Source organism: Culex pipiens, chromosome 2, assembly GCF_016801865.2.
Source record: "Culex pipiens pallens isolate TS chromosome 2, TS_CPP_V2, whole genome shotgun sequence".
Lineage (NCBI taxonomy): Eukaryota > Metazoa > Arthropoda > Insecta > Diptera > Culicidae > Culex > Culex pipiens.
Window position 1 is genome coordinate 200629588 of NC_068938.1, and position 24141 is coordinate 200653728.

Consider the following 24141-nt stretch of genomic DNA (forward strand, 5'->3'; position numbering starts at 1 on the left):
CCCGGATCATGTGCGTATAGCATCAGTGGATATGGTAGACTACTATATGAATGTAATGGGATGTACAAGGTCATCCAAGGACTCCCTGGAGTTAAGATCTATGAGTCTACCGCCGTAACAAGCAAGAGGTCGTCGGATTTTGACCCCGGGTCATGTGCGTATAGCACCAGTGGATATGGTAGACTACTATATGAATGTAATGGGATGTACATGGTCATCCAAGGACTCCCTGGAGTTAAGATCTACGAGTCTACTGCCGTAACAAGCAAGAGGTCGTCGGATTTTGACCCCGGATCATGTGAGTATAGCATCAGTGGATATGGTAGACTACTATATGAATGTAATGGGATGTACATGGTCATCCAAGGACTCCCTGGAGTTAAGATCTATGAGTCTACCGCCGTAACAAGCAAGAGGTCGTCGGATTTTGACCCCGGATCATGTGAGTATAGCATCAGTGGATATGGTAGACTACTATATGAATGTAATGGGATGTACATGGTCATCCAAGGACTCCCTGGAGTTAAGATCTACGAGTCTACCGCCGTAACAAGCAAGAGGTCGTCGGATTTTGACCCCGGATCATGTGCGTATAGCATCAGTGGATATGGTAGACTACTATATGAATGTAATGGGATGTACAAGGTCATCCAAGGACTCCCTGGAGTTAAGATCTATGAGTCTACCGCCGTAACAAGCAAGAGGTCGTCGGATTTTGACCCCGGGTCATGTGCGTATAGCACCAGTGGATATGGTAGACTACTATATGAATGTAATGGGATGTACATGGTCATCCAAGGACTCCCTGGAGTTAAGATCTACGAGTCTACTGCCGTAACAAGCAAGAGGTCGTCGGATTTTGACCCCGGATCATGTGAGTATAGCATCAGTGGATATGGTAGACTACTATATGAATGTAATGGGATGTACATGGTCATCCAAGGACTCCCTGGAGTTAAGATCTACGAGTCTACCGCCGTAACAAGCAAGAGGTCGTCGGATTTTGACCCCGGATCATGTGAGTATAGCATCAGTGGATATGGTAGACTACTATATGAATGTAATGGGATGTCCATGGTCATCCAAGGACTCCCTGGAGTTAAGATCTATGAGTCTACCGCCGTAACAAGCAAGAGGTCGTCGGATTTTGACCCCGGATCATGTGCGTATAGCATCAGTGGATATGGTAGACTACTATATGAATGTAATGGGATGTACAAGGTCATCCAAGGACTCCCTGGAGTTAAGATCTATGAGTCTACCGCCGTAACAAGCAAGAGGTCGTCGGATTTTGACCCCGGGTCATGTGCGTATAGCACCAGTGGATATGGTAGACTACTATATGAATGTAATGGGATGTACATGGTCATCCAAGGACTCCCTGGAGTTAAGATCTACGAGTCTACTGCCGTAACAAGCAAGAGGTCGTCGGATTTTGACCCCGGATCATGTGAGTATAGCATCAGTGGATATGGTAGACTACTATATGAATGTAATGGGATGTACATGGTCATCCAAGGACTCCCTGGAGTTAAGATCTACGAGTCTACCGCCGTAACAAGCAAGAGGTCGTCGGATTTTGACCCCGGGTCATGTGCGTATAGCACCAGTGGATATGGTAGACTACTATATGAATGTAATGGGATGTACATGGTCATCCAAGGACTCCCTGGAGTTAAGATCTACGAGTCTACTGCCGTAACAAGCAAGAGGTCGTCGGATTTTGACCCCGGATCATGTGAGTATAGCATCAGTGGATATGGTAGACTACTATATGAATGTAATGGGATGTACATGGTCATCCAAGGACTCCCTGGAGTTAAGATCTACGAGTCTACCGCCGTAACAAGGAAGAGGTCGTCGGATTTTGACCCCGGATCATGTGAGTATAGCATCAGTGGATATGGTAGACTACTATATGAATGTAATGGGATGTACATGGTCATCCAAGGACTCCCTGGAGTTAAGATCTACGAGTCTACCGCCGTAACAAGCAAGAGGTCGTCGGATTTTGACCCCGGATCATGTGCGTATAGCATCAGTGGATATGGTAGACTACTATATGAATGTAATGGGATGTACAAGGTCATCCAAGGACTCCCTGGAGTTAAGATCTATGAGTCTACCGCCGTAACAAGCAAGAGGTCGTCGGATTTTGACCCCGGGTCATGTGCGTATAGCACCAGTGGATATGGTAGACTACTATATGAATGTAATGGGATGTACATGGTCATCCAAGGACTCCCTGGAGTTAAGATCTACGAGTCTACTGCCGTAACAAGCAAGAGGTCGTCGGATTTTGACCCCGGATCATGTGAGTATAGCATCAGTGGATATGGTAGACTACTATATGAATGTAATGGGATGTACATGGTCATCCAAGGACTCCCTGGAGTTAAGATCTACGAGTCTACCGCCGTAACAAGCAAGAGGTCGTCGGATTTTGACCCCGGATCATGTGCGTATAGCACCAGTGGATATGGTAGACTACTATATGAATGTAATGGGATGTCCATGGTCATCCAAGGACTCCCTGGAGTTAAGATCTACGAGTCTACCGCCGTAACAAACAAGAGGTCATCGGCTTTTGACCCCGGATCATGTGCGTATAGCATCAGTGGATATGGTAGACTACTATATAAATGTGTTGGGCTCCCTGGAGTTAAGATCTACGAGTTTACCGCCGTAACAAAAAAGAGGTCGCCGTTTGGCTAAAGTGGTAAGCAAGGACTTTTGTTCATCGTTCAAACTTAAATATTTCGATAACTTTACATCGATTGTAGATCTTAACTCCAGGGAGTCCTTGGATGACCATGTACATCCCATTACATTCATATAGTAGTCTACCATATCCACTGATGCTATACGCACATAATCCGGGGTCAAAATCCGACGACCTCTTGCTTGTTACGGCGGTAGACTCATAGATCTTAACTCCAGGGAGTCCTTGGATGACCATGTACATCCCATTACATTCATATAGTAGTCTACCATATCCACTGATGCTATACTCACATGATCCGGGGTCAAAATCCGACGACCTCTTGCTTGTTACGGCAGTAGACTTGTAGATCTTAACTCCAGGGAGTCCTTGGATGACCTTGTACATCCCATTACATTCATATAGTAGTCTACCATATCCACTGATGCTATACGCACATGACCGGGGTCAAAATCCGACGACCTCTTGCTTGTTACGGCGGTAGACTCATAGATCTTAACTCCAGGGAGTCCTTGGATGACCATGGACATCCCATTACATTCATATAGTAGTCTACCATATCCACTGATGCTATACTCACATGTTCCGGGGTCAAAATCCGACGACCTCTTGCTTGTTACGGCGGTAGACTCGTAGATCTTAACTCCAGGGAGTCCTTGGATGACCATGTACATCCCATTACATTCATATAGTAGTCTACCATATCCACTGGTGCTATACGCACATGATCCGGGGTCAAAATCCGACGACCTCTTGCTTGTTACGGCGGTAGACTCGTAGATCTTAACTCCAGGGAGTCCTTGGATGACCATGTACATCCCATTACATTCATATAGTAGTCTACCATATCCACTGATGCTATACGCACATGATCCGGGGTCAAAATCCGACGACCTCTTGCTTGTTACGGCGGTAGACTCATAGATCTTAACTCCAGGGAGTCCTTGGATGACCATGGACATCCCATTACATTCATATAGTAGTCTACCATATCCACTGATGCTATACTCACATAATCCGGGGTCAAAATCCGACGACCTCTTGCTTGTTACGGCGGTAGACTCGTAGATCTTAACTCCAGGGAGTCCTTGGATGACCATGTACATCCCATTACATTCATATAGTAGTCTACCATATCCACTGATGCTATACTCACATGATCCGGGGTCAAAATCCGACGACCTCTTGCTTGTTACGGCAGTAGACTCGTAGATCTTAACTCCAGGGAGTCCTTGGATGACCATGTACATCCCATTACATTCATATAGTAGTCTACCATATCCACTGGTGCTATACGCACATGACCCGGGGTCAAAATCCGACGACCTCTTGCTTGTTACGGCGGTAGACTCATAGATCTTAACTCCAGGGAGTCCTTGGATGACCTTGTACATCCCATTACATTCATATAGTAGTCTACCATATCCACTGATGCTATACGCACATGATCCGGGGTCAAAATCCGACGACCTCTTGCTTGTTACGGCGGTAGACTCATAGATCTTAACTCCAGGGAGTCCTTGGATGACCATGGACATCCCATTACATTCATATAGTAGTCTACCATATCCACTGATGCTATACTCACATGATCCGGGGTCAAAATCCGACGACCTCTTGCTTGTTACGGCGGTAGACTCGTAGATCTTAACTCCAGGGAGTCCTTGGATGACCATGTACATCCCATTACATTCATATAGTAGTCTACCATATCCACTGATGCTATACTCACATGATCCGGGGTCAAAATCCGACGACCTCTTGCTTGTTACGGCAGTAGACTCGTAGATCTTAACTCCAGGGAGTCCTTGGATGACCATGTACATCCCATTACATTCATATAGTAGTCTACCATATCCACTGGTGCTATACGCACATGACCCGGGGTCAAAATCCGACGACCTCTTGCTTGTTACGGCGGTAGACTCATAGATCTTAACTCCAGGGAGTCCTTGGATGACCTTGTACATCCCATTACATTCATATAGTAGTCTACCATATCCACTGATGCTATACGCACATGATCCGGGGTCAAAATCCGACGACCTCTTGCTTGTTACGGCGGTAGACTCGTAGATCTTAACTCCAGGGAGTCCTTGGATGACCATGTACATCCCATTACATTCATATAGTAGTCTACCATATCCACTGATGCTATACTCACATGATCCGGGGTCAAAATCCGACGACCTCTTGCTTGTTACGGCGGTAGACTCGTAGATCTTAACTCCAGGGAGTCCTTGGATGACCATGTACATCCCATTACATTCATATAGTAGTCTACCATATCCACTGATGCTATACTCACATGATCCGGGGTCAAAATCCGACGACCTCTTGCTTGTTACGGCAGTAGACTCGTAGATCTTAACTCCAGGGAGTCCTTGGATGACCATGTACATCCCATTACATTCATATAGTAGTCTACCATATCCACTGGTGCTATACGCACATGACCCGGGGTCAAAATCCGACGACCTCTTGCTTGTTACGGCGGTAGACTCATAGATCTTAACTCCAGGGAGTCCTTGGATGACCTTGTACATCCCATTACATTCATATAGTAGTCTACCATATCCACTGATGCTATACGCACATGATCCGGGGTCAAAATCCGACGACCTCTTGCTTGTTACGGCGGTAGACTCGTAGATCTTAACTCCAGGGAGTCCTTGGATGACCATGTACATCCCATTACATTCATATAGTAGTCTACCATATCCACTGATGCTATACGCACATGATCCGGGGTCAAAATCCGACGACCTCTTACTTGTTACGGCGGTAGACTCATAGATCTTAACTCCAGGGAGTCCTTGGATGACCATGGACATCCCATTACATTCATATAGTAGTCTACCATATCCACTGGTGCTATACGCACATGATCCGGGGTCAAAATCCGACGACCTCTTGCTTGTTACGGCGGTAGACTCGTAGATCTTAACTCCAGGGAGTCCTTGGATGACCATGTACATCCCATTACATTCATATAGTAGTCTACCATATCCACTGATGCTATACGCACATAATCCGGGGTCAAAATCCGACGACCTCTTGCTTGTTACGGCGGTAGACTCATGGATCTTAACTCTAGGGAGTCCTTGGATTACCATGGACATCCCGAAGTACCCATAGACCTTTGAGAAACATAAAATTTTAGTAAACAAATATATTTAAAAAAAATGTTTTTCAAATATTTTAATTTTAAACTTTTAATATTTATTTTTATAATCGTACAAAAAATGCTAGCTGTGGACCCCCCGAACTTGACAACTTTTTTATACATTTGTATTGGTTGTTTCCGTTGTGCTTAAAGGAAATGGCTATGCACCAGGCGCCTCCATATTTTTGTAGATGGCTCATATAGTTGGGAGGAGACGCAAGTTTTTTTTAAATTGTTCGATTTTTTTATGTTAAAAAATTTACCAGCTTCTCGTCAGTCCGCGTGGACATAAAATCAAATTCTGTCGATTGCATCGGATTCGGGGATGCCTTTTCTCTGAGGAACCGATGAGATATCGTCAATCCCTTGACACAAGTTTTGTTTTGTCGAGTAGTGATTATTAGTGGAAAACTATTCAAAGAAAGCACATTAAAATAATCTTATTTATTAATCAACCTTTTTTAAATGTTTACTAACTTCCAAACAAATTCTCAATTTGTGAAAACCTTTTTATTAAAAATTTTTAAAAACTTTTTAAAAACTCTCACAAATTCAATTTGGATAGTCGAATTTTGAGATATTCGGATATTTTTTTTTCGTATTTTTTTATGGGGCTTTTAACTAGAAAATTACTCAAATATGTGATCTTAAATAAAATTAACTTAGTTAAATAGGCCGTTGCATGCCTACACCCAAAACTGGCAGCGCTAGTCCGAGAGAATGATGGTCTCGAGTCGAGAAAATAGTGGGACCATTCGCGGACGCAGAGAACATAGCTCAGAGAACTATTCTCTCGAGGTTCATTTGCAAAAAAAGTTCATCCGTCAAACAAAAAACCAAAAGTGTCGACAACGGGAATCGAACCAGAGACCTTTGATAAACCAATCCAATGACGTAGCTGCCTCGGCCACCACAGCTTGGTGACCAAGGAGAAGTCAGAAGTCGATGTATGACACTTGTTGGAGATTTATTGATTCAACTAACGAATGAACTCATTTGTTATGATGCTGTGAGTTGGTACCATTATTCTATCGATTTTGGCACTGAGCCCTCAATAAATTTTGAGAGAACGATTATCTCGACTCTGAATTTTGGGTGATACAATTTACTTCAATTTGGAGAAAAAAAAGTGTAGCTGAAGTCGAATTTCACCTTTTAATCAAGCTTTATACGAAGAATTTAAAATTAATTAATTATTAATCAATAAAAAAACAATCTTTGGATCTGCGATACTTGTCCTCATTTTACCCCACGCACGCCCCTTCTCTATCACCACCTTACCCAGGAGTCGCGCAGCCTGTGACGGACTCGCTTGATATAAAACATTGCATTTTCATGGGAGAATGACTTGAATGTTCACTTTTGTGTGGGTTGGGTCAGGCAGGCAGGCTGGCACGTACCCGGTGGTGTGTCGGCGAAACACTCTGGAGCATAACGTGTATGCTCCTCGAATGACACTCGCGTCGGGGTGGGAATGTCCCGAACCCCACGTCCTTCTTCCGTTGACGTTCCGTTGGCATATAAGCCTTACGGTATTCCACTTTTGTAAACCAACCGTAACAAATATGTGGAATAAATAATAATTGTGTATACAGTTTTTCATGCAAACATGTTTGCAGGACTTTTTTTGTTCCAGTTAAGCTACTAGGGTGGGATAACTCGGTCAAGATGAATTGAGTAAAGGTGGGAATAACCTCGAAAAATATTGCTTATTATAAATTTTATATAACATTTCATTATATAATAAATATAATTTGCTTGTTTTCATTATATTTTTATTATTTTGACATTCCCACCTTTTCTACACCACCTTGACCTAGCTCTTAAGAGCTTTTTGTGTGTAGCGCGTGATAACAAAACGGCCATATCCTGGTGTCTCCCCTCGGTAACTGTCATCGTAGGAGGTTAGGTAGCTGCACCAGGATCGTACCAGGTGTGCGCCACCTCCCCCTGCTAACCAAAATGAAACAGTAGCATTCACGGTGTGGCCTACATTCAGGAGCGCACCACACCTGGAGGGTATTGTGTTGAACCTCGGGGGGTGGTGGGAGTGTCACAAGTGCGACGGATACAAGTGCCATTATCACTTTCCACTTCTCAAAAGTCACTCGGGGGAAGAGGAAACACCGGAAATACGGTGGAGACAGTAAAGAATCTTCCGCTCTCCCCAGGACTCATGGCATTCCTTAATTTTGGTTCCATCAGCGGAGACTTTTTCATTTTTCCTTCATCCGGGTAGACCACCACCGATGGACAGGTCTCAACCGACCGAGAAGCATTGTCCTTTTTGTGGCACACTTCACACATTCACACAAACACACACACTTTCATTACACCAAATCACCACCAGATATAAAAAAAGAGCACCAATTTCAGCAATGTGGCGGCAGCGTGACAAAACTTTGATTAACGTCAATTCGGGCGACAAGTTCTAATCAAGATTCTTTTTGTTCTTTTTTCTACCATTTTTCTTCTTCGTCTTCCAACCCAACAACATCATCAACCCAACAGATATGTAACTATGGGTATAGATTTGGGTAATCTCGCTGCATTGAGAACATTCAGGGTACTACGAGCTCTCAAAACAGTGGCCATCGTTCCAGGTAAGTAGGGGGAAAGGTGATAACATGCCAGTTTAGTTCGCCGAAGAATGCATTCTGCTATACTAAACAGTCTCCATTTACTAATGTTTTTACATTTTAAAACAAGATTGCATCCCAATTAAAAGCAGATAGCATAATAAATATCAATGAATAAAAAATAGTGTGTACATCCCAGGAATTTCCGGGATCTTGCCAAAACCGTAAATTTCCGAATGCTGGGAATTTTCCAATTTTGTCCCGAGAATTCCCGAAATTAGAAAAAAATCTAAATTTAGTCTTGAAATTCAGATTTTGTAGTGGAAATAGTTAAACAGGCAAATACTTAGAAATCGATAAAAATAAAAATAATATTAAAAATATATTCAGCATATATCAGTATTTATTGGGTTTACAGATCCGTGAAATGCCCAGCGCTTTAAATATTTTCAATTTTATTTTATTTTTTTTAAACTACGTATTTAAAAAAAATGTTTTTTTACACTTTTTTTCATCAAACACCTTGGCAAATAAGAACAAATGTATCGAAATAGACAGCTGTTTCAGTATTTATTTTTTGAATACACTTTATAAAATTTTATGTTAAGATTTTGGTATACTTAACTATACATTAAGCATGAAAAGATCGAAGCAAGCCGTGCGCGCGCGTTGACGCAAATTTCACTCCGTGGTTTTTCTCCTATTCAATTTTTTTTTGAATTTTCATCCAAAAATTACGGTGATATCCTGTGGAAAAGGTGGTGGTCAAGAAAAAGCGGTTCAGCAGTGATTTGCAGCGGAACCTTCTGGATTTTCCAAAAAGGAGTATGGTGTAAGCTCGAGCCTGTTGCAGAAATCAAAGCTGGTTCTAAGATTCCAACGGAGGAATCATCACGGTCAGAATTCTCCAGCAGCAGAAACTTATTAGCAGATGGCAATCTGCATTTGGTACACTTCCACGGACAACGCAACGGGTGGGTCTGTCGTCAACGTCGGCTGTTTCAAGATTGGCGATGAAGGTTTAGCGGATCGCAAGTTTAACAAATCGGACAACTCCCGAAATTCAAATGAAGCTTGTCTTGAAGATATTATTATTCGGTGAGCCCGTTCTTTTTATATAAAACAGAAAACCTTCTCACTAATATTCTAACATTTGCTCACGCCAATTAAGACATCCATCCAAAACAAACATAAAAATAAAAATCTGCTTACTAAATACGCGCTGATTTCTTATCCACAGATAAGAAATCGGAAGTTCTTAATAACGTTTGTATCCTATTACTATACATTAAGCATCCAAGACAAGTTATTTTTCGACCTAACCGACTCCGTGGCTTAATAGTTGCGGCTTCTGCCTCGAAAGCAGAAGGTTCAGGGATCAAATCCCAGTCGGTTCCCTTGAAATTTAAAATCAGGAATATTGAACTTTGAATATCAACAAAAAACCTTTAAGAATCAGGTGGGATTCGAACTCACACCTTTGGATTGATGGTCAGGGACGCTAACCAGTCGGCCATCATGGAGTTAATGCTCTAGTACTGAATGTAGTGGCGAAATAATGTCATAAGGTATACCATATCAAACCATTATATAACTACTAACACCGTCACAAAACAGCCCAGGGCCATCTCATATACTCATGAACTGGACGAGGGAGTCGTGGATTGCCTGGCCCGAGTCATCTGCATTACCGATCAATGTCTGTACAATTTTCAGAAGAAATTGTTAGCAAGAGAAAAGTATTTGTTTCAAAGGTTCTTGAGATATATGGTGGTTACTAACCGAACCGTCTCAGTAGAAATATACTGTGGTCATGGCCAAGTCCTGCTAAGACGGGGGATCGAATACATACATACATACATACAAGACAATAACTTTTCGACCTGAAAATTTCCAGTTTTAATTTCACGAGACCTGAAAAAAAGATCCAGAAAGGTGAACTTACAAAACTTTTTTTTAGTATTTTTAAGCCCAAGTATTTTAATTTGGAATAAAGATTGAATTTTCTCTTAGAAATTAAATGGTGGTCCAAGGAATTTATCTAGTTCATGAAGCACTATCAAAATATCAAATCAAATTATTCGCCCTACAGCATTACCTTGTCGTTCTCGAACCGAGAACAAAGTGACAATAAATGCAGGCAAATGCATTAGTTTTCATTTGATGCACTTTCATTTTCACATAATATTTCAAAGTAAAAAAAATATTGTTAAATTAAAAATATTGTTTCGACCCTAAATGAAAAAAATCAGAAAATATCAAATTTAAAACATTTTATAAATTCTAGGCCAAAAACATCCATTATAAAGCATTATGTTTTTTTACAGTTACATGGTAGGGGAAATATACCCTTTCTAATCAAACACCAATCTTTGTCATATGAAGAGTTTGATGCTCGATTAAAGATCCAAAAATACTATTTAGGCTATAAACTTACCAGCAGCAGCATCGCCTCAAGTATGCACGCAAATTTATGCAATTTACTGGCCAAAAACATCAAATTTAAAGCACTTTTGATCGTAACTTCTATTTTGCTAGACCATTTCTCATCATTTTGGTGGAACACACATTCACACGCAAGATGAGAGCTTAACTGCTTAACGAAAATCGCCATCAATATCTTTTCACTTGCGCTAACGATTTCAAAGCGCTTAAGATATAAAATTGCTTCCAACTACCGGAAACATGTGCTTTTGCACATTAGTTAGTCACTCACTTGAAAAAAAATCCCGAAACATGTAAATAATTAGCAAGCGCCATAAAAAAAAACAAACGCGCCAAGTCTTTTGACGTTTGAATTTTAACGACCCATTCCAATCGAAGGCTGAAGAAAACCGAGCAAAAGGCGAAGGCAAATAAAGAACAAAGGGTTACCACCAACACCACAACCAGCGCCTGTTGGAGTGAGTCAGTGATGCCAAGAATTTTTTTTCTATAAATTCTACTTTTCGTGAGTGTTCGCTTAAAATTTCATCATTTTTGGCAGCACTTAGCAGCCCAAAAGAGCGCTGGAAGAAAAAAGAACTAAGCTGAAAATAGGAAAATGGGCGTGGCCCAATGCACTCGACTAATTCGAATGCATTTGGGAAGTATATTTTTTTTAAATGCTTGGCACAACTTTTAATAAAAGTGAAAATAAACAGAAATGTTCACTAAAAGTTGCTCTTCTCGTTAGTGTACTTGGTTTCAGTAAATTTCAAGGCACACTCCAGATTATCCTGCTTCATTCAAACACGACCGCTTATAAATGGGTATATTTCACCTACTGTGAAAAAATACAAAATATCAAAACACAATGTTTGCAAAGTTGATGGATGCTGTTAAAATTTGCTTTTTTATGGATAAATTTCCAAAAATCCTTGAATTTCACGAAATTTAGCGGACATTGTGGAACTTCACGCTGACCACGAAATCGTGAAAATTCCTTAAACCAATTTCAGTTTTTGTGACAAGGATTTAAAACAGCCTGCATACAGCATGTTGACAGCTCCCATACAAACTGAGCGAACCCGTTTTTTGTGGGCCGAGCGGGCCTAAGATGGCGGCCTTCGATATTATCTAGCCAAACATTTGAAAATGGCGAATAGTTTTAATAGAAATATTTTTGGCCATGTTTCGGTTTAAAACGACAAAATAAGCATTCTGGAATCATTTTCTTGTAAAACTTGTTTAGAGATACGCCACGTTTAAATATAAGTCTAGAACAGTTGGAGGGAGCGTGCCGCGAAAGACGTCACGAAAACAAAATTCCCATGCTAATTTCAAGTTGCGAATTTAAAGGGCGGACTCTAACGAGGAACATTTGTCATCTGTCAGCGGATACGCGCAACTCACGAAAACTGTCATCATAGGGTAATGCTATGCTATGCTATGCCTTATTTTTTAATATAATAAACAGCATTCAGTTTTGATGAATTCCATAATTTTCATTTATAAGAAAGAATTTTTGTATTATCATTTACTATTATAAAAAATCCCAATAAGAAATTTTTATTTACCATTCAATAACTTAATACCGTTTGTTTTAAATCGGATTTGAAGATAAAACTATTTCATATAAGCAAGAATTTCTAAGTTAAAAACACAACCTCGATTATCAAATACTGCTTTATTGACTTTTTAAGGTTTTAAAATAAACAGATTTCAGTTATCAGCGACGAACCCCAAAACAATAGATTTTCCAAAGGTAAAATGCATTCTTCTGTTATACTTTTGAGCATTATTACATTTCATACAAAAGTAATGACATGTCCAAAACAACCCGCTAACATTCTTCTTGCCTCTCCCCGGTAACCTCCCACAGGTCTCAAGACCATCGTCGGCGCTGTCATCGAGTCCGTAAAGAATCTCAGAGATGTGATAATTTTAACAATGTTTTCGTTGTCGGTGTTTGCTTTAATGGGGCTGCAGATCTACATGGGCGTGCTGACGCAAAAGTGCATCAAGGAGTTCCCGACGGACGGCTCGTGGGGCAACCTGACCCACGAGAACTGGGAGCGGCACCATTCGAACGATTGTGGGTTTTACCCTGAGGGTGCAAGGTTAGGATTAAGAAATGACTAACTTTTTTTTTGTATTTTTTGCAGCCAATTGGTACTTTTCCGAAACCGGGGACACGCCCCTCTGCGGCAATTCGTCGGGTGCTGGGTAGGATATTCCGAACTCTGCTAGGATTAGGCCGAGGACCGCCGGACAAATTAGCTAATCAACTTTCTTCCCACTTTTTTTTCCTTGTTCGCTGCCGTTTTCTCGTAACCTCACAGCCAATGTGAGGAAGGATATGTATGTTTACAAGGTTTTGGAGATAATCCAAATTACGGGTATACAAGTTTTGATACTTTCGGATGGGCATTCTTATCTGCCTTTCGTCTCATGACCCAGGACTACTGGGAGAATTTATATCAACTGGTTCGTATCTACCGCCGTCTAGTATGAATGCGAAAAATTACGAGAATTCCTTCCCAACCCGGATGATTCCTCTCACCCACAGTAGAATGTCCTAACCTAAATTCCTCTAACCTTAGCGTTGATGACCCCGATCCCTTGGGATTGTTGCGACGAGATCAACAGGATCAGTTTCGTAGAAATCTGTTGCCTGAACTCCCGTGGCAATTCCGTAACCTAACCTCAAACTTCCCCTAAAAAAATCATCATTCTTTTATAACCTCAAAAAAACCAAAGAAAAATCTTTCTTTTCTCACCAAACCAAACCAAAACTACCAAAAACTCTTCGTGGTGTGCAAAACAGGTGTTACGATCAGCTGGACCGTGGCACATGCTCTTCTTCATTGTGATTATCTTCTTGGGTTCGTTCTACCTTGTAAATTTGATCTTGGCCATTGTCGCCATGTCGTACGACGAACTCCAGAAGAAGGCCGAAGAGGAAGAGGCCGCCGAGGAAGAAGCGCTTCGGGTGAGCGAACAACTCTCTCTCTCTCTCTAACCTTGTTATACTTTGTACTTGATCTTGTGTTGTTTATGTTTTGTCATATCGTCGTCTTTTTGCTTTTGTACCAAAAGGTGTCATGTTTTGTGTTTTTTCGTTTCATGTGTCATAAATCTGTCATTCTCTGTAAAAACAAAACCAATCTCCAATTCGCTGTAAAAATTGATCGCCTGAAGATCGTTATCAATCAACGCTCGCGTAATACCTATGACCTTAGAAAGTCGAGTGTCCTGGTGCAACTCGAATTGATTGATGTATGCCAAGAGTGGTGAATATTTGATGAACGAGTATATAATCACTTATCGGGGTGGTGAACTTTACCATTTCCGGTAAAAACCGGTGTGTGGTGCATGTATCTGTCCTCTCTTTCTCGCTCTCTCTGTGTGTGTAACTGTTTTTCTTCTTTTTTTGTGATACTAACTGTGTTTATCTCTGTGTCCATGTGTGCAATACTAGCGTGTCCCAAAAAAACACGAAGTCGAGGAATTCAATGTGCTCAGTTCTCAAATGATAGAAAATCATGTTAGAAACAACTCTCTCATACATGAAAACTTCCGGAAAAATCGTTTACCACGTTCCCTGGGCATTTTTTTGAAAAAAGTCAGTTTTTTCGACAATTTCACAAAATCTACTTAGAAAAAATGGAAAATTTTAAAATTTCAAATAGCCTATACCATTAAATGATGGTCTGTGGTCCAAGAAACAAGTTAATGTATCGATTTGGCCTTTTAAAACCTTGTTTTTACTTTCCCGGTAGCTTTTATGTCGAAAAATACGAGTTTTTGCTTTACTTTTTTTCAATCTTTTCCCTCGGTATTGAACACAAAAATTTCCTCATATGTGAGAATACATGCATCTTGTAGAAAATTTTCCGCCGAAGATTTTCGTCTAAGCAACTTTGAAGTTTCATCAACTCTGAGCTGAGATATTCCAGTTTTTGTGAAGAAAGAATATTGAATATTTGAAAATGTTGATATTAATCATCATTGGCATACAATATTAAGGATAATTTAAGCCTAATTTGAAGTGCGGCTGTATCGCATCTGTTTTTAAACATGATTGGTTCATCCTTCAATACTAAGGGCCACCTGGTTTTGTTTTCTCATGGCACACTACGTGCTAAATCAATGAATTACTTTTAGCAAATAACTCATATTTAGAGCATTTTGCATTTAAACCAATCGATGCACGTTTGCTGTGTTTCCATGGATACAAATAAACAAATAACAAATATAAGGTTCAATTGTATGCATTTCCGTGATGTGAACCACAACGTAACGTTTACACTCCCTTCTTATAACTCCTGTTGATAAATCCGATGTTTAGGTAAATTAAAAATATCACTAATATTTGGAATTTATTCTATAGGGATCCATCCATTAATCACGTAGACATTTTTTTTTAATCTCAGCTCCCTCCCCTTCTCATGGTCAATTGTCCATAAAAAAAAACTTTTTTGGATGGAGCGTGGACAATTGCCAACCCCGTACAATCGAACCATATATTTCGATGCCTCTGTGCTCTTGTACTAAGCTTACTGGTTTTCCTATCTAGATAGCATAAGAGAGCACAGATGCATCGATATGTTATTTGTTTATTTGTATCCATGGAAACACAGCAAACGTGCATCGATTGGTTTAAATGCAAAATGCTCTAAATATGAGTTATTTGCTAAAAGTAATTCATTGATTTAGCACGTAGTGTGCCATGAGAAAACAACACCAGGTGGCCCTTAGTATTGTAGGATGAACTAATCATGTTTAAAAACAGATGCGATACAGCCGCACTTCAAATTAGGCTTAAATTATCCTTAATATTGTATACCAATGATGATTAATATCAACATTTTCAAATATTCAATATTCTTTCTTCACAAAAACTGGAATATCTCAGCTCAGAGTTGATGAAACTTCAAAGTTGCTTAGACGAAAATCTTCGGCGGAAAATTTTCTACAAGATGCATGTATTCTCACATATGAGGAAATTTTTGTGTTCAATACCGAGGGAAAAGATTGAAAAAAAGTAAAGCAAAAACTCGTATTTTTCGACATAAAAGTTACCGGGAAAGTGAAAACAAGGTTTTAAAAGGCCAAATCGATACATTAACTTGTTTATTGGACCACAGACCATCATTTAATGGTATAGGCTATTTGAAATTTTAAAATTTTCCATTTTTTCTAAGCAGATTTTGTGAAATTGTCGAAAAAACTGACTATTTTCAAAAAAATGCCCAGGGAACGTGGTAAACAATTTTTCCGAAAGTTTTTATGTATGAGAGAGTTGTTTCTAACATGATTTTCTATCATTTGAGAACTGAGCACATTGAATTCCTCGACTTCGTGTTTTTTTGGGACACGCTAGTGCAATACCACTAAACTTCTCTAAAAATAAATTGCCGCTAATGATAGGTGGAAATGTCACCAGGTTGGAAAAGCGACCATCAATGTCGATCTAATTTAACTGAGCTGTGTAATTACGGATGTATGGAGCAACATGTGTCGTTTTGGATGCAAAGTTAAATAATGATTGAATTTTCAAAACAGGCCTAACAGAAAAATAAAGATCTCAAGATATTAGATTGAAATGGTATAAACCTCAAAGATTAGCCTAACATTTCCTTTTAGCTAGGTTAACTTTAAAAGTAATCAAAAAACTATATTTTCAACCAAATTTAAAGCTCCAAAAGCATTGGATAAAAGAAAAGTCGACTTATTGACTTGAAAAATTGCTATTTTTTAAACTTCTGCTTAGTTTTTTATTTAAACTTTTGCAACTTTTTAGTACCTAAAAGTCAATATATGATATTGAAGTAAAAATATTAAAATATTAATGCAAAATAACATAATTTGTCTAACAACAAATATTGTAGAATATTCCTGAATCAATTTAAAAAAAAACCTAAAAAATATAGCAATTTAGAGTAAATTGGAGTTCAAAATCACACAATCTTGGACCTTACCCCCAAAACTGTAGTCAATTGGTTTTGCAATAATTGTAATTGCGAAATATAAAAAAAAAATCTGTACTATTGAAGTAAAAAAACTTGACAAGAAAGTATAAAATAAGACAGCGTTATTTACAATTCTTGATTCTTTATAATTAAATGTTACGCGTTCCAAAATAAACACAAAAAAACATTGAAAAAAATATAATTTGACCGAAATTCGTTTGTTTAACTTAAACTTGCTGTAAACATTTGGCATAGATTTATGGAAGTTAAATTTTTTAAATTGTATAAAACTAAAAAGAAAAAAATGCTAAAATGTACAACTGTCTTTGGAAAAGATTTCTATGCAATATCATCAATTTAGTTTTAATTTAATTTTGTGAGGCATAAAATAACTACAAAATTAGTTCAAAATCACATTCTTCAATTTGTGTACCCTCAATATTTCATCATTTGTATTCAATTTATTTAGTAAAAGTTTCTTAACTTCAAAAAAAATCCAAAAATTTGGTTCCTTTATTAGTGTTGAAACTTTTTGCAGCGCATTGTTTTGGCATAATTGAGATTTTAATTATTAGCAATTCCTAAATTTTCACAGGCTGTATGAACCAGAGACATGAATATGGATTATTTTGTTCAAAAATTATGATTTTATGTTTAATCTTAAATTATTTAATTTAAAATTATCTCGATCTCCATCATCCTTGCAAAAATATAGTGGACTTTTTTATATGTTTTCTTTTTTAAAAGAATTCCAAAAAGATGATTTTCGTAGTAATACTGATAGTACTGTACCAAAAATATATACAGTGGACTCTCTTGTTGTCGATAGGACCGTCGAGAGCGGGAGTCATCAAATTATGGAATGAAAAATCAAAGCAATCTATTTGAACGGACTGAAAAATTTATTGACAGATGGAGCATTATTGATATCGAGAAGATCGACAGCCAGAGAGTCCACTGTATTCGGTTCAATTATCTGATGTTTTTTTTTTGAATCACATTTTCCTTGAATGTTTCACATTGCAAGAAGACTGTAATTTTACCTAGCTGAGATTTTGTAAGTCTAAAAATTTACAGAAAATTATAAAAATAAAATTTTATTATCAAATTGGTGTCTTGGGAAGCTGTGGGATACGTTAATAACTTTCAAAACGGTCATAGAAAAAACATCTTTTTGTCTCTTAAAATTGAATTCCGGAAATATGTATTTTTTTATTTACAATTTTTTTGATATGTAAGACTTAAGAGGCACATTTTGCGCTAGAGTTAAGCATGGTAAAAAATCCAAAGACGTACAAAGATATACATTTCTGAAAAACGGTTTTTATTATCGAATTAAAAAAAAACCTTTCTAATTTCAAAAGCAAATTAGCAATCGAAAATGACATCAAACATTTTTAGAAACAATACACTATTTAAATTTGTATGGTTATTTTAAAAGTTATTTATAATTTTCAGTGTTTTTACAATTTTAAAGTATTTCATGAACTTCGAAAACATATAATTGTTTTTTCAAAGGCTGATTTTTTTATCCATTTTAACATTGTTGGATTGGACAACAGTTTTCTCTTAAAGTTTTAATTTTGTGATAATTTAGTTTTTCACAGTGTCACCTTATATTGGCTCTCATTGATTTCGCCATATATCTTGAAAACAATTGGCTTGGCTTTCAACGCAAAAAATATATTTTTTTTTGAAATTTTCTGCTCTTTTGACATTCTTGGAGTCAATATTTTGCCTGGTTTATTTTTTAAACATTTTCAAATGTTAATCTTGATTAAAAAAAATAACAAAGCTTCATTTTTTTGAATAAAAAATTATGAATAAATATTAAATTTAGAGATGAACTTTTCATCATTGAAACTATAATTTTATTTGGCAGCGATATCTTGTTAGTTCACACTTTGTATCAGGCAATAATTCTGGTCTTTAAAATATGCTAATTGATTGATAACGACTCTTCATCAAACATGTTCAATTCATAAATTGTCTATCTAATTTATACCACGACAAAAATCGATTTATTTTTCACTAGTGTCTTTTAAATCGTTCATTGTTCATTGTTATCTAGTTTTTTTCAATTTCTTTTTACTTTAATCATCATAATTATTTGTTGTGTGTGTGATGTGAGTGTGTAACCATATGTGAATGGTATGTTTGCGTACATTAATGCTGTGTCAAAAAATTAAACAATAAAAACCGCTTTCGCAATCTAAAAACTGTGTGCGTGTATGCCTTTGTGTGGTAAGTGTTTGATCTTAGGGAGCTACCATCAACAAAGCAAGCGGATCACCCCCGCCGCCCGGAAAAGGATCTGTCGTCGTGTGCCGTCGTGATGTGATTGTGTCTAATAACCTGTCAGTCTTTGTTTGTGGCTTGTCACCGCATTGCGCGTTGCGATTTGTTGAACAATTTTGCGTTGAAAAGTTTAGGCGATCCGGATTTTGCTAATATTTCGATTTTTTGCCTTTTTCGAATGTCACCCCCCGGATGTCGCCCCACGCAGGAAGCGGAAGAAGCGGCCGCAGCGAAACAGGCCAAACTCGAGGCCCACGCAGCGGCGGCGGCGGCCGCGGCCAACCCGGAGATCGCCAAGAGCCCGTCGGACTTTTCCTGCCACAGTTACGAGCTGTTCGTGGGCCAGGAGAAGGGCAACGACGACAACAACAAGGAGAAGATGTCGATCCGGAGCGAAGGATTGGAGTCGGTGAGCGAAATCACAAGAACAACCGCACCAACAGCTACTGCAGCTGGCACTGCAAAAGCCCGTAAAGTGAGCGCGGTAAGTATGAGGACCCGCTTTCTGCACAACCACCCCCCCCCCTTTCCCTACTTCCCCCCTCGAGTTTTGGAACCCCTTTCCTGGAAGCCCCCCTAGTTGTTTGTCTCTGAAAACCCCCCTGAAATTCGGAACAATCCTTACGACATAGTATGTCATGTCTTTTGATCTAACCTCAAAATAGGCAACACTTCATGAAAATCTAAATCTTAAAGACATGACCAAAATTTCCCCTTTTGTTGAATTTTGTGAAATCATAATGACAGTGATGTGCTCCGGAACATCCTTGTCCCAAATCATCCCCAGTACTTCCGATTTTCTTTTTTCTTCAAAAAAAAATCTCGAGATCGAGATACATTTCCCTAAAAAAAAACTTGTCAAACCACTCTATGTCTCGATGTTGTTGTTGGTGTACTTTCCATGTGTTTCTTGAAAGAAAGCAAACAAAAAAAAAACGCCCGAAAAACTTTGTTGTTGTCTCTGTCGTTCCGATACAAGAAATGATCCTCCAAGAAGTATCCTCTACGGATTAAAAGTAAAACCCTTTCTATAGAACAAACACAGCCACACACACATACTAGTGCGATCCACAATTGTATGAAAAAGATTATTATTTTCTTGCGGAACTTTACTCAACAATTACAATCACTTCAAGCTTTTCTTACGATTTGAGCTGTATTGATTATTGTTTAGAAGGTTCATTCTTGACCTTATTTTTAGGTTATTTTGAGCAGTGAATTTAAGGTCGTTAATGATAATATTATCAATCATAAAAAAACGATACCATTTTTGTTATTATCACAATTCCCAAGTTTGTATAATCTACGATTTTTCACATAAAAATGCCTTTTTTGCAAATCCTAAACGCATAAAATTTGAACTATTTGTGTCAAACAACACAAAATTTCAATGAATTTCAACAACATTATAGTTATTGGTAATCGTAAAATTTTCATAAGATACCATCTTTTTAAAAAATAAGAAAAATAAATTCTTTCATTGTCGATTTTTTAATTGTAAAAATCGTATTACATTTTAAATTAACAATAATTTGAGTTTTATAATAGATTGTCGACTATGATTTTGTTATTTTTACCGAAGATCCTTATGTTGTGAATATCCAATTAAATTGTTATTTCATTTGACTTAGATTATTTGTGTATTGTATTCCTGTTTTGTTTTATGAAACTTTTAAAATATTTTTAAATCCATGAATTTTTATGATCATTTCTTGATTTAAATTGTTATATTGCAAAATTATTTCAAGTTGTTCGTGTATTTCGGCCCCCATATTTAAATTAAATTAGAAATGCAATATTCTTTGAAAAAATCAGAACTTTTTGTTAAAACTATAATGGTTTGAAAAATGTTTTCGAATTTGAAGTCGTTTTAAAAAAATGTAATGAATACAATATTAAAGCGTCTTTCATGGGTCATTACCAGATTTTACTAAAATAGTTTTGATTTCGTGATCAGCCTGGATATCACATTGTCGACTTTTTATTACAAAATGATCAATTTTAAGTTTTATTCAAGAACACCTAGTTTCGAGTAGGAATCTCGCAATCGAGAACGCCTAGGCAATGCTGTAGAGCGAATAATTTGATTTTTTTTTTCAAGATCTCTCAGTAAGGCTTTAAGGGTTTTTTGAAAAAAAATTGAGTAAAAACTTTTGAGGTGATGGTTAAAGATGGGAGAGAATTCATCGAAGAGTTATTCGATACATATTAGAGTGTAACAAAAATGACTTTTTGGCGGGCTTTCAGGGGTTTGTTCCGGTGGGCATATTGAGCCCAAATCCCAAATATTTGCTACCAATTTTTGCTTAAGTTTCATTTTTCTGCATGTTTCAGCACACAATTTTGATTGTACGGAATAGGATCTGAAGCTCCACCCTTCAATTTATAACGCGTCCGCCAAAAAGTCATTTTTGTTACACTCTAATACATATTTATGAGAAATGGAACAAATCTCGGATTAGTTTTCAAAAAGCCGTAAGAGCCATTGGTAAACAGAGTCCTTTTTGCATCGGTATTCGACCTACTTACGAAAAACCAATATCAAAAATGCTTGAGATTGTTCATCTACACGTCCTTCAAGTGCCCCAAACTAAAGATACATGAAATTTTGTTTCATTTTGGAGAAAAACGAAAACTAGTGTCAGAGGTCACGGTGGCTCTTACGGCTTTTTGAAAACTCACCCGAGAAATACACTATACAAATTGTGTGCTGAAAAATGAAACTTATGCAAAAATTGGTAGCACGATATGTTCAGCAAATCATGAAAAGATGATTTCTGTAAAAAGTTCCATGACAAATTATTTAAAAAAAAGCAAAAAAACGAGTAAAAAAGTTAAATTTTTGAAATATTAACTAATGTGAAGTTATTTACTGATAAATTATCAAAATTTGAGTAACTCATTTTTAGATTTAGAAAATAATTAGTTTTGAATACTCTCCGTGACCTGCCAAAAAATACGAAAAACATGGATACATTATTTTTCTGGCGAAAATTTCTTCTGCTCAAAATTCCATAAAAACTGAATGTAAAGAATGAACCCACAAAAAATTAACGAAAAATGTGCTTTAATGTTCTAGTAAAACACATGAGGAATATACTTACATCCGTGGATCACACTAAGTCACACTTTCAACTTAATATATTGAATAAAAATGTCATGAACACAGCAAAACACGCATATTCAACAGTACAAGTAAACATGGAACGTCTAAACACACTTGGTAAAATAGTTATTTGTAACAAACCGGAATGGAATGTATTCAGATTATTTCAAGGATGTGCTCACTTTATCAACTTTATTGAATCGAAATGAAAAGAAAAAATCAATTAATGAAAAAACAAATCATTTAAAAATTGTAAAATCACTCATATTACTTTAAAATAAAAAGCTATTAAAATTTGGCTCAAAGGATTTCTAAAACACACAGTAAACAAACTTTAACAAAACAATTTGAATTTTGCAAAGGAGTTAAACATTTTTTTCCATTTTTTACATAATAATTAGTTTAGAGTATTCATGTTCAATCGATGATTAAGACTAAAGATCGCTAATTCAAAAACATATTCAATATAATTGTTAATGTTTTTTTTTAATTACGGTGACTTTAACATCAATGTATTTATTCGCCATTTGGGAAACTATCGCTCAAATTATGAATCTCATTTTAACCACAAAAAAATAAATAAAAAGGTAATACAAAATTTTAAACAATTAATTTAAACTAAATTGTTATATTGATCGTTCAAATGCTGGTTAATGGTGCAGCTAATTTCAACCAAAAACCTTGTAAAATTGCTGAAATCTGTCATAAACATTCATCAAAACATACATTTACACAATCATACACAACAGATACACAAACATACAACTTAATGTATCCTTTCGCATCGAAAGATTCCGATCAATTCCCTCTAATTTATTTTATTCCAAAAATTTTCTCATTTCTCCTGACTCCTTTTCTGTCTATTTCTCTAGTGCCATCACTGTTCAAATTTGATGATTTCCACAAAGCTCAATCTACAAAATTTATGAGAATAAGTTCCTTCCCAGTCGTCCTGTAGTTCTTAGGTATAAATCCTTTGTCTAGACAAAGAACTAGGATTGAAAATTAGACAGTCCCAGATTCCTAACCTTTTGAAGTTTGAGAAAAAAAAATCAAAACAAAATTCTACTGGAAAAGGCATGAAACGCTTCCGCTTTACTGCTTTTCATAAATATATATTAAATGTTTCTATTCACAAGTACAAATATTCTCTTTCCCCTATATTTAACCTGTCTATTTAAAAATAAATCTCTCAGAAACAATCATAACCTAATGACGTAACTCGTCCAACAAGAAAACCCTCATTTTGGCAGTAGAAAATCCCTCCAATTGTGACGAAATTCAATGTCAAGAACCTCACTTTGACCTTTGCCTATCCTCAAGACCAAGGCACTTCCCTTCCTGATTTCCTTTTCAAGCGAAAAAGAAACAGACCAAATTCCCCCATTTAAACTCCGTGCCTTTTCTTTCCGTGTGTGTGTTTCCCTTCCTTTCCCTTTTTTTTCTAAATGTCTGTTTGCTTCCATTCTTCCTTAACTCTCTTCTTTGCTATCCTTAGAAATTGGTTCCCCATTCAATTTGGTGTTCCCTGTCCCCTCAAATCAGGCTTTCGTTAATATTCTTCCCTAAATACTGTTGTACATATAGAAAACACACCTCAACACACAATCATTCATCCCAAAAAAAAAAGACACACACCTATACGCAACCATCAATTGTCATTTTAAACACAAAGAAATTCGAAAACAACTGAAAACATTGAAAGAGCAATTCCATGACAAATTAGCTTTCATTTGTTAAACACAAAGTTTAAAATATCAATTCATGAAAAAAGCCATCAAAAAATTATTTGTCATGCTGCAAATGTGATATTTTAGTTTTTAATCCATCAGTGATCGTATATCTGTCCTATGTGAACATTTGTTCAATGTTTA

General features: G+C 37.3%; 1 protein-coding gene across 50 annotated transcripts in view; it reads left to right on the plus strand.

The window, feature by feature from the left end:
• LOC120419138 (sodium channel protein para) overlaps positions 1 to 24141 on the plus strand; it is a 230423-nt gene that overhangs the window by 145165 nt on the left and 61117 nt on the right. For 45 of the 50 annotated variants that reach the window (XM_052707397.1, XM_052707398.1, XM_052707396.1 and 42 more), the window contains 6 exons: positions 8400 to 8491; positions 12771 to 12983; positions 13054 to 13114; positions 13231 to 13375; positions 13716 to 13880; positions 19370 to 19645. In XM_052707397.1, coding sequence (XP_052563357.1) covers positions 8400 to 8491; positions 12771 to 12983; positions 13054 to 13114; positions 13231 to 13375; positions 13716 to 13880; positions 19370 to 19645 — 952 coding nt within the window. The remainder of the gene's footprint in view (positions 1 to 8399; positions 8492 to 12770; positions 12984 to 13053; positions 13115 to 13230; positions 13376 to 13715; positions 13881 to 19369; positions 19646 to 24141) is intronic. The other 5 variants (XM_052707435.1, XM_052707443.1, XM_052707434.1 and 2 more) reach the window with 1 other exon arrangement.